Raw genomic sequence first — 12098 nt, 5'->3', positions numbered from 1 at the left:
AGAAGAGCAATGGTGTTATTAACCATAGATGGAGTGACAATTTTAATGCATGGATTGAAATATGGGGGCTACTAGAGATTAAACTCTCTAGTAGGAAATTCACATGGGCAAATAATCAAAGTGACCTCATCATGTCTACTATTGATAGGCTCTTTTGCAACACTGATTTAGATAGTTTGTACCCAGTAGCTTCATGTAGGTCCCTACCTAGATGTGGGAGTGACCATACTCCACTACTATGGGACTCTGGGTTGGAATCTCAACCTAAGAAAAGTAGCTATAAAATGGAGAAATGGTGGCTCCTTAGAACAGATTTTGCTGATTTAGTTCACAAAATCTGGTCAGAACCTAACAGAGCCACTTCTACCATTGAGAATTGGCAAACCAAAATTAGGAGCCTCAGAAGAGTCACCAAGGGATGGAATTCTAATGAAGAGGCTAACCTTAGAAGGTATAAGAAAAATTTACTAGAAGAGTTTGATATGTTAGATATAAAAGCAGAAAACTCTGACTTATCTGAGGCAGAGTTTAACAGAATGAGATTTATTCACTCTGAGCTGCAGAAAATTTGGCTGCAGGAAGAAACTAAAGCCAAACAAAGGTCTAGGGATAGAGAGATCACTAAAGGTGATAGGAACACATCCTACTTCCATGTAGTTGCAAACCAGAGGAGAAGAAAGACTCTCATTCACTCTCTGGATGGCCCTAATGGCCCTGTCACAGAAACTAAGGACATGCTCAAGATAGCTAGTGATTTCTATAAAGATCTATTCAAAAAAGAAGATAGTAGTGGGTTCAAAATCAAGACTGGCTTCTTCTCACCTGGGGAAAAAGTCACCCCAGGAGAGAATGAAGCTCTTGAAGCACCCTTCTCTGAAGAAGAAGTCAAAAAAGCAGTGTTTGAATCTTACCCAGATGGGGCCCCTGGCCCTGATTGTATCCATTTCTTCTTTTACCAACATTTCTGGGGACTGATTAAAGCTGACATAACAACTATGTTTAATGATTTTCATTCAGGTAAGTTAGATATTCATAGGCTCAACTTTGCTATGCTCACCTTGATCCCTAAAGAGGTTGATGCCACTGCTATGAAAAAGTTTAGGCCTATCAATCTGATTAATTATAGCTTCAAAATCTTATCTAAAGTCCTCACCAATAGGCTTGCTAAAATCCTTCAGAGATTGATAGCTAGCAACCAGTCTGCCTTCTTGAAGGGCAGATATATCTTAGAAAGCGTAGTCACTGCCCATGAGGTGGTGCATTCGGTCTATGCCAGGAAAAAACAAGGTTTAGTCCTAAAACTAGACTATGAGAAAGCCTTTGACAAAGTATATATTAGCTTTCTCCTAGATATTCTTAACAAAAGGGGTTTTGGTAGCAAATGGATTAGCTGGATTCGTCAAATTACTCATAATGGCTCTGTGGGAGTCAAGATGAATAATGTAGAAAGTGATTTTTTTTCCTTTCTGGGAACGGGCTCAGACAGGGAGACCCCATCTCTCCCCTTTTGTTCAATCTGGTAGTAGATGTCCTTACTAAAATGATGTCCAAAGCAGCAAATAGTGGTTTGATTGCAGGGTTCTGCACTGAAGTGTGTCCAGGGGTATTATCTGCCTACAGTATGCAGATGACACCCTCCTGTTTTTAGATAAAGACCTTGCTCATGCAACCAATCTCAAGTCGGTCTTGACTTGCTTTGAAAAAGTTTCTGGGATGAGGATCAATTATAACAAAAGTGAACTCATTCACATACACATAGGAGATGATGAATTTTGTTCTTTCCTCTCAATTTTGGAATGTAAGGGGGGTGAATTTCTGGGTGGAGAGGCAAACTCCTCTCATATAGGGGCAGACTTGTACTCATTCAAGCCTGCTTGGCCAGCATTCCCATCTACTTGCTCTCATTCTTCAAATTCCCTAAGTGAGCCATTGAGATGATTAATTCTCAAATGGCCAACTGATTGTGGAATGACTTTGAAGGTCATAGGAAGCTGCACCTAGCTAACTAGAGGTCAGTGTGCATGAAAAAAGATTTTGGAGGGATGGGGATTCCCAACCTCCAGGACATTAACCTTTGCCTACTAGGATCCTGGGTAAAGAGATATTATGAAAGTGAAGGGAAACCATGGAAAATGATCATTGATCATAAATACATGGCTGGTAGAATCAATATCTTTGCCCCCAACCTGTCACCCCATGCCTCCAGATTTTGGAAATGCACTAAATCTACTATCCAAACACTAAAGTTTGGTTACAGATGGAAAATTGGCTCAGGGGCTAAAGTCAGATTCTGGGAGGATACCTGGTTTGGTACCTCCCCTCTGTCTGTGCAGTTCTGGCCGATCTACTCCATTTGTAATGAGCAGACTAAGAGTGCTTGTGAGGTTTGGGATGGGAATCAACTCAAATTAACTTTTAGAAGAAACTTCGATGACACCCTCATGGAGCAATGGCACCAACTGGTTGAGATTGCTGGAAGTGTGACCCTTACTGATGATACAGATGCTTTGATCTGGCAGCTAGATAACAAAGGAGTTTACTCCTCTAGCTCACTCTATCATGTTATCAACTTTAGGGGGTTGCAGCCAGTCTATATCCCAGCTGTTTGGAAACTTAGAACTCCTCCTAAGATCCATGTCTTTCTCTGGCTCTTTGCTAATAACAAACTAATGACTAGGGATAACCTTAGGAAGAGACAGATTATCAAACCTCTTGACTGCGTTTACTGCATTGAGGTAGAAACAAACGCACACTTATTCTTTGAATGTGTAGTAGCTAAACAGGTCTCTGCCTTTTTCGAGACAAATGTGGGACTTGATTATGAATCGATTGCTAAAATTTGGGTAGCTAATAGCAAGCACTCTGCGCTTAATACAGTTAATGCAGCTGTTCTTTGGTGTCTTTGGAAATATAGGAACTCTATTATTTTCAATAACACTTTGTGGACCTCGATTAAACAGGTGTTGAGGCTAATCCTCAACACAATTAAAAACTGGACAATCTTGTCCTCAGGCAAGACTGCAGAGAGGCTGGAGGCCTTCTCAGGGCATCTTGCAAGCTTTCTGCGCTGCCACCTGTTGATCAGTGGCTGATGAAGGAGTTGCCGCTAGGAACCCCTTTGGTGGATCCATGGGACCAGCAGAAGATTTCTGATGATAACAACAGCTTTGCTTCGCCCTCCAAGAAGCGAGAAACAGGCGCAATCACCTTCTCCAGCCCAATTTCGACCCTGACGGCAACCTGGTCCCCCCCAAGCGATGGCAACCCCTCCGTTGAAGACTCGCAGAGCCACCCAGGAGTTGCGCTGCGCCTAGTGTTCCTTAATTAGCTCCCTGTGAGCACGATTGGAGGCGTTCGCCTAAGCTGTAGTGCTTTTACTATTTCCTTAGCTCTGTACTCTTTTATGTTACTTTCTCCTTGCACTTCTGCTGAACTGCTCCTCTCAGTGAGCCGGTTGTATGATGCAAGTTTGATTTCATTCGAGCAATGGAATCAGGGAGGAGCCTTCCCTGTTCTTCTAAAAAAAGTTAGAGAAGCTACAATATACTAACTTTCCTTCTTTCTATCCATATGATTATGGCTAAAATGATTTAAATTAATTTTGAAAACTGATGATCTACTCTTTACATTTATAGTAATTGCATACAAACAAATTGATGGTGAAACAAAATTAATTTAAATTATTTATATCTGCAATCTACTATATCACTAAGCTTCCTAGGATTGAAGGCCTCTCATTCAATTGAGGTCATCAATTTAGAATTGGGTCACCGATTTTGATAGAGTCAACAATCCTCACACAATTCTTTTAATTGAGAAGCTCTCTAATTTTGGAGCTCTCTCATTCAAATGAGAAATTGAATATCGAATTTGTTCACGATTTTGACTGGGTCCACAATTTTTCAAATCAATCGAAAGCAACCGGCCAATAAAACCATACCAATCATGCGCACCCGCATCACTTAGGAAAAAGAAGTGCCATCATGTGATACTGTAGCACCAATATAGTACATGCATGCATTGACGCAAAAAATTTCTTCACATAAGTATGAGTTGATTAGCAGACAACAAAAAATCACACCACGAAAGGCCCATCAAAACCCCGCATTATATAAATAAAAGAACACACGCTCCATCTTCTCCGCTAACCTAACCAAATACTCCCATTTGTTCCAAAATATAAGGTGTATTAGTTTACTGAAAAGTCAAGTTCGGAGCTAAAAATATCGACATCCACAATACTAAATGAATGAAATGTGAAAATTCATTTCATGATGAATCTAAAAATCGGATTTGACATTATGGATACAGATATATTTCCACAAAAATGTGTTCAAACTTAAAGAGGTTTGACATTTCAAAAAATTAATACACCTTATATTTTGAAATAGATGGGATAAAAACATTATGGAAATCCAATGACATCAACGGCGCAGCAAAGCGCGCCCAACTCCTATAGTAAATACCGCACGTTGTTGCGGGAATATTTTGCAACATATTTCAATGTGATTCATTGTATGAAACATGAATATTTGAAGTAATAATATAAAAAGCTAACAATAAAAATACATATAATTTATTGTGCTTGATTACTATATAGTTGTAAAATATTTATTAAATGTATATAGCATAATAGAATGAAAACCCTCATGTATGTTGCATGTTGAGATAGGTCTTTTTTTCATGCATGTCATGATGAAGTGGCATGCTTGCATGTTGAGAGACATATAATAGTGGGGGTGGGCCTTTTCTCATGCATGTTGTACGATGATGTGGCATGCTTGCATGTTGAGAGAAATAGTTAGTGGGGGCTAGCTATTTAGATATAAAAGATACCAAGCGTAAACAATCTGCTAACTACCTATTAACAGTCCCTAACTTTTCTTCTTCATTTTACACTAGGCTAGCACTGTAGCACCGTGACTTTCCTTTTCCATGTTAGAGGATCCGGTTCCGTTTTCCGTCCGCTGCTCCGTGCCGGAGCTTCCGGTGCTACTTTAATGATCTGATGATTTGCGACATGAGTAATACTCCCTTCGTAAAGAATATAAAGAAATATAAGAGCGTTTAAATCACTATTCATGGAGGGAGTATGTCATGTTTTTTTTTCCAAAATTAGTGATGAGCAGACTCCGATACATTTTCATACCATAAAGAACACATGTGCTAATACATTCGAAATTTTGTAGGTCTCGCTTGAGATTGTGAGAATGTATTGTGGCATCAAGTGTGAGCATATCAAGCGATACGAATCCATGTTAATAGTGTTTATGTCTTTTTTTAAATTTTTTGGTAGTTGAAGGTCATGAATTTTGATTAAGTAGGCTTGCATTTGCAGATAAAAAATTTGAGAACTTAAATATTTGCCCCGGCTAACTTCAATTCCTGGTCCGCCACTATTGACATGAAACACCCAAAAGGCTTTGGAAGGTGATGACTGTTTGTGTTGTCATGCACAAGATGATAATGAAGGATGAGCGTGGTGACAGCATTTACGACCAAGAGTTTGGTTTTAAAGATGAAAATGTTGAGTCTGAGCACCAAGAACCGGCACATGTGAACTCATATTAGCAACCGATATTTATTTTTCATATATTCAAGAGAATTTTGATTGGGTTGATAAAACTATTTAATTATATTTTTATATGAACGTGAAACCATTTGTTTTGTAAAATTGTTCGTAATGTTTGATTTATTTGGTTATTTACATTGTTATAGAGCCTCCAGCCAGACGTGGTGGACCAGATGGGGCTGCGTGTTGGGCACACGATCGATACAATCCATATCCAAACCAATAAAATCCGGACAAAACAAAGGTCCGCTTAGAATGGTGTGTTGGAGTTGGCGTTATAGGAGACTGGCGTTATAAGAGGCGGCCTAATTGCTGTAACGTAATGTTGATTTCTGCAAGCGGCTGCGGACACGCCGTGCAGAGTTAAGCAAAACGGAAGACCAAGAAGAAGTGCGAACAATCCAGAAGTCGGCGAGTGCAGGGGTGCAGATTTTTCTTCACACCCAAGCGGGGACCACGAGCTTGGGACCTTTGGATAAGTCCATGCATGCATCCCAAGAACTGTTCACAGAGCAGCACTTCTTGGTCGATCTTCCATCATCTTTTCTCGAACGTACGTGCGCACCTTCTAGAATGTACTACTTGTTAGAATAAATCCGAGACGCTCCGTTGATCTATCGATAACCAAGCAATCACACAAGCACGACACCAAGATTTATTAACGAGGTTCACCATCATGGTTCTACCGATGACCAAGCAATCACACGAGGACGACACCGAAATTTGTTAACGAGGTTCACCATCATGGCTACATCCACGGGGCCTGACTACGGGCGCTCCTCCCCGTAACACCGTCACAATACCGCACCCCGGCCGCCCGGGCGCCGGCACACGCCGCCGGCTCCCCCGCATGTCCGTGCTATTATGTTGGCATAGGTTACATCGTGTGTCTACCCCCGCTATATATGAGAGGCCTAGGGTACAAGTGTCCTACAAGGACACGACTCCACATCCTATATAAACACAATACAACTCATAGTCCAACTGTAACCTACCTTGTATACTATATTCGACACAACTCCAACAAACTCCACCTTGGCGAATATTCTCCACCACCTTGAATTCGTCCATGTGTCAAACTTCCATGTACATTGGACTTGAGCTTATCCCATGAACACCGCTGCTACTTCAAAGACTCCATATGACTCCACCTGCAACTTGTAGTCCCTTCTTTTCATGACCACGGTCAACACTCGAGCAAAATTAAATTCCTTGTTACTCTAGTTTGTGCTCCCAACTTTCAGAGTATCAGTCCAACGCCATCACACACTGATCACTGACCTGCGTGAAAATGAACAATTCACATATTGGATGCCACACATAAGAGTAACCTGAACTCAACATCATCGCTCCTTTCTTGACCGCCTGCCTGAAACTTGAAGGAATTTCACCATTGCTTGTAGTCACCCCGAGTCAAATTCGCAGTTATCTCACCACATGTATGACCACCAGAGCCCTGGCCCGTCTCCATGCCCCGTGCATACCGCACACCTCGCGCTATTCCCGCGTCGAGCCTCCGCTGTCCCGGTCGAGTCTCAAGGGTCGCGAACCCACACCACTCAACCCCCACTGCAGAGTACCACCGATCATCACCGACCGATGACGAGTTTCACGCTTCCATCAGACCACTGGGCTCCAGTCCGAACTACGTGTCCCTCGCTTTTTCCCGCTGAATAGGCTTCGACTCCGTCCACTTACGCCGTAGCCCCTCAATCTAGCTCCACCTTCAACATGACTCCATGGTAGATGATCAGTCCACCCCTGCGCCCGGTCGATTCCAAGCTCCGTGTGCACCGTCTTGAATCAACCCCGCGCCATAGTCTTGTCGAAGCCACACAAGCCCTCGGGCCTGCGCTACGTGTTTCCACGGCCCAGAAGTCGGTCACCATCAGCATCACGCTCCTACGCCGTCGTCGCCGATCCCACCACCGTCTTCTGTATCAACCGACTCACATCGATCCGTCAGACTGTCTAGTCCGACCCAGCTGAACTTGTCCGGCTACAACCATGCTTCACCCTGCATCATGACTGCCTTGTAATCCGTGCATGTCTTGGACGCCCTGTGTATGCATGATCTAGTACAGCACAATATCCTCCACTTCACATAATCTCCGAGCCATCCAAGCAATCTTGACAGAAAAACTTCCATGCAAACCTGACCCGAAGAATTCTTTGCACATTATTTTTCCTTGTCACTATTTGCTAGTGCATGTCCACGTACCCTTAGCAGCAAAGATCACCATCTATCCATGACACACACCCACACTCGTATCATGCGAAAACCTGAACATCGTGCCTTTTGGTTTCGAACAAATCTCCAGTTCACCGCAACAACGTGCGTACAGCAGCCCCTGCACCGGTCCAACTTCCTGTGCGTGCACACCAGCCTCCGCCTCGGTCACCCAGTCCCACGGCTGCACAAGGGCCTAGCCCACCAAGCACGCACCACCAGTCCCCACTTGGGCCAGGCTGCCACGTCCTAAGCTGATGCCCATGGGCGGTCTTGACCTCCTGACCGAACTCTCATCGACTCCTACTGCCGCACGATTCGCCGAGAGCCGCCTCTAATGTGCTGCCGCTGAGATCGCCAGATCGAACAAATCCAAGAGACCATCAGCCGATCCAATCCCACGCGAACAGCTTCCGCACGAACGGTTCCTCCGACTGCTAAACGAACGGAGCATCTCGCCGCACATCGATTTTTCCGGTCGTTGCACGACCACCGATTTGATGAATTCTTTCACTCCGCTCTTTCCTCCTCTTGATCAATGATCTGCAGCCTCCGAACAACCTAGCTCATGATACCACTTGTTAGAATAAATTTGAGGCATACCGTTGATCATCCGAGAACCAAACAATCACACGAGCACGACACCGAGATTTGTTAACGAGGTTCACCGATATGGCTACATCCCCGGGGCCTGACTATGAGCGCTCTTTCCCATGACACCGTTATAATACCGCACCCGGTCGCCCTGGACACCGGCACATGCCGCCGGCTTCCCATGCATTCCGGTGCTATTATTTTGGCATAGGTTACATCGTGTGTCTACCCCCGCTATATATGAGAGGCCTAGGATACAAGTGTCCTATTAGGACACGACTACATATCCTATGTAAACACAATACAACTACAAGTCCAATTGTAACCTACCTTATACACTATATTCGACACAATTTCAACACTACTGGACTGGAGTACTACATCTCATACCATGCATCTGTTTCTGATGCAGTTCAGCCGCCTTTTTCCCCCCTCGCAATCCCGTTCACAGCACACGTAGATCGATCGTTAGCTTGGTCATTTTTTTCGTGGGATTTGGATTGATGGGCTTGCCGCCCCAATTTCATCCAGACCGAACCCCTCGTAGCCTATGTTTGTCTTTCTGGCTACCTTCCTGAATGACCCTTAAGCGCTTTGAGATTGTGGAACTACGATGCGGACGACTTGGTGTGGAAGAACTGTGGACGGTGGAGGATCGAACGGTGATACCCAGTTTTCCACTAGGCATGGATGGCTTGGTGTGCTGCAGTCGCTCGGGACGAACACCAACGTCTGCCATGTCCTGCCTCCTGGACGCCGACCTCGATCAGGCTGTATACGCCCGGAGCTAGCTACTCGTTTCGTCGTACGGCCTGCCGTCATTTCGCCCATTGGAAAGCTGATCGTTTGTACTAGTAATACGTAGAAGATTGAATCGGTGGAATAGACGCCCTCGGCTGGCTCTTCTAAAAACCACCAAGCAAGAACAAATCAGATTCCATTTCAAGTCTAAAAGCGCCGTGATAAATCACTACAGTACAGTACAATGTTAAAAATCACCAAGGGGGAGAAAAGGCTCCGTGATAAATCACTACAGTTGTTGTAATTCAGATGAAAGTACGTAGATTCAATGGAGTCTCTGCTGCCTGCAAATCGATCCAAGCACAAGGTATTCATCCTGGTTTATTCAAGACTAGCTCGATGCATAATAATTTACACCTGATTAAGCTCCTAACTAACTACCCTTGTGACTCCTCTTGTGAAGAGAAGATCACTATTTCTTGATCTATGCGATACACATACGTACACCGGAGAAGAAGCAGAAGCAGAAGCAAAGCTTCTCTTCGTTCTCTACACCAGGCTACTAGTCCCTGCTAACAACAGCCCATAATTACAGGCAAGAGTGACCCCCTGATCTCTTTCTACTTCCTCCTCTCCGCCGTTGTGCCGCCGGCGACGGCCTTGCCCTTCCTCCGCCGCGCTCCAGCAGGATCCGTAGCGTCGTACAACTCCGCTACCGAGCGGTACCTCCTGCTCACCCGCGGCCTCCCGCCCAGCTCCTGCTCGTCGTCCTCCTCCTCGCGATCCGCGCCGATGCCCACGACGGGGTCGCGCGCGGTTGCGGCGGGCGCAGCGTTGACGGAGCGTGGCGAGGAGGAGGAGCAGGCCGCCGACGCGGCGATCCCCGATCCTAGCGGCGTGAAGGCGGCGCCCGAGGAGCAGCTGCTCTCGCTGAGGTGAAGGAGCTGCTCGGCCGCCGCGAGCTCCAGAGCCGTGAACCGCGTCGGCCTGCGCCCCGCCGCCCTGGCCGGCGCCTGGTCGCGGAGGGCCTGTTCCATGCCCGGCGGACGGCGGTTGTGGCCTGGCCGGTGGTTTGCTTCCTAGGTCGCGCCCGGCGTGGGTTGGGTTGGGCTCCGGTTAATTTCGTGTGCCTCTCTGCCTCTCTCCCACTCTAATTTTCATTTTTATTTTGTTGGGCTAAGGTTAATCGTGTGATATTTCTGCGCCGTGACTGGGCACTACGAAACCGACTTCGACCGGGGTGCTTGCAGAATTACAAGAAACCCAAGGGGGCTGAGCGTACTTTGTTTTTCGTTGAGTGCAGGCTAAGCGTAGTGCTCCACTTTCGATGTCAGTTGCTGTTCAAGATTTTTTTTTCTTTTACTGGATGTCAGTCACATCCCGTGGGACACGATTAGCAAATCTCTCCACATAAAGACACTGCCAAAAGTTCCATTTTGTAGAATAGGCAGCAGTAGAAATTAGTACGCGTATGTAGAACTATGTACGAGTATAACTTTGAGGGGCTATGCGAAAGATGGCTGCCGGCGCGCAAATGCTAATGAGATTCGTGTGCTATTTCTGTGGACGAGATAACTGGGAGGGGTATATAGCTGCCACGTCATCTCACCGCACTTCACGTGGTGGGTAATCGACCAGGTACTCGGTAGGGCCGAGGACTAGCAACACACTATTCTTCCTATGTTCCAAAATGTTTTGTTTAACACGTTACACACACACGCTCCGTAGACGCTTCATACGCACATACTCCCTCCCCCCTTCCTAAAAGTCTTTTTTTTTAAGATTCTAATACTCCCTCCATTCCACAATGTAGTGTTTCGTCTATCCCCGTGCTTCAACTTTGACCGTAAATTTAACTAGCAAGACCGATTGCAGCGGGAGCAAAAGTTATATCAGTGAATTCGTATTCAAAAGAAGTTTTTAATTATGTAGTTTTTTCTCCTGCCACAGTCGGTCTCGTTTGTTAAATTTATGGTCAAAGTTTGACCTCGGAAAACGCGGGCGCACTATATTTTGAAATGGAGGAAGTATGAACTACATACGAAGCAAATGAATGAATTTACATTTTAAAATACATGTAGTTCATATTCAAATATCTATATGTAGTTCATATTCAAATATCTAAAAGACTTATATTTAAAAACGGATGTAATACATTCATCTCTATAAACGCATGTACGCACATCCTGTCTGTATGAACATCTCTGAGAGACTGAGTCGCACATCATCTTAAGATTGAGGAAGTCGACACTGACTTCTTCGTAGTCGACAGGAACGTCTCTTCTCACTAAATGCGCATTATCAAAAGGTCGGAATAAATACAGGAAAATGCGAGTATTGATGTCAAGCCTAGAACTTGAGTTCTATTGGGCTGTGGATACCACTATCCTATTAACCATCAAATCACAAGTTGCTTCGTAGAAAAAAAATCACATGTTGCTTTGCTATGTTCCAAAATGTTAAGTCCTTCTTTAGTTCTTTTTTCGAGAAAAATTTCGATCTATTCATCAACTGTTAAGATAGTGTAAAAATTTAAAAACATCAGAAGTAAAAAAAAATATACATGTCCATTGACCAGCTAATGACGACTATAAATACTAGAGCAAGCCAAAGGTGCGTTGCAGTCATCGTCCCTCCCTCATCAGAGCCATGCAAACATTATTATAGTAGACAGTGAGGAAGTCATCGTACTAAGGCCTCAAAAGGACCAGCGCACCAAAACAGTAAACACGGCCGAGGAACAAAAGCGAAGATCGAAAGGGTCCAACTCTCGCGCACACACAGATATATACGAACGAAGGCCGGATCCAGCGAATCCACCAAAGACAAACCTACGGTGGAGGGAGGTGTAGCCAACATACTTGTAACCCTAGATACCCTTTGTGCTTGAGGGGTTTAGTCTGAAGAGGCAAATTAAAACTCATTCATACAATCTCGAGGTAGATCATCATGTACTTTGTA

General features: G+C 44.6%; 1 protein-coding gene across 1 annotated transcript; it reads right to left on the bottom strand.

Moving 5' to 3' along the window:
• Nucleotides 1-9492: 9492 nt before the first annotated feature.
• LOC125520774 lies at nt 9493-10330 on the bottom strand. The gene has a single exon (XM_048685791.1). It carries the CDS (start codon nt 10172-10174, stop codon nt 9758-9760), a length of 417 nt encoding a protein of 138 aa, XP_048541748.1. The 5' UTR covers nt 10175-10330; the 3' UTR covers nt 9493-9757.
• Nucleotides 10331-12098: the final 1768 nt, after the last annotated feature.

The sequence above is a fragment of the Triticum urartu genome, chromosome 7 (genome assembly GCF_003073215.2).
Source record: "Triticum urartu cultivar G1812 chromosome 7, Tu2.1, whole genome shotgun sequence".
Taxonomy (NCBI): Eukaryota; Viridiplantae; Streptophyta; class Magnoliopsida; order Poales; family Poaceae; genus Triticum; species Triticum urartu.
This window is presented reverse-complemented; position numbering and strand designations above follow the sequence as displayed.

Bases quoted from the DNA above. Each gene is read 5' to 3' on its own strand.
- LOC125520774 (XM_048685791.1), bottom strand. From the start codon at position 10,174: ATGGAACAGGCCCTCCGCGACCAGGCGCCGGCCAGGGCGGCGGGGCGC.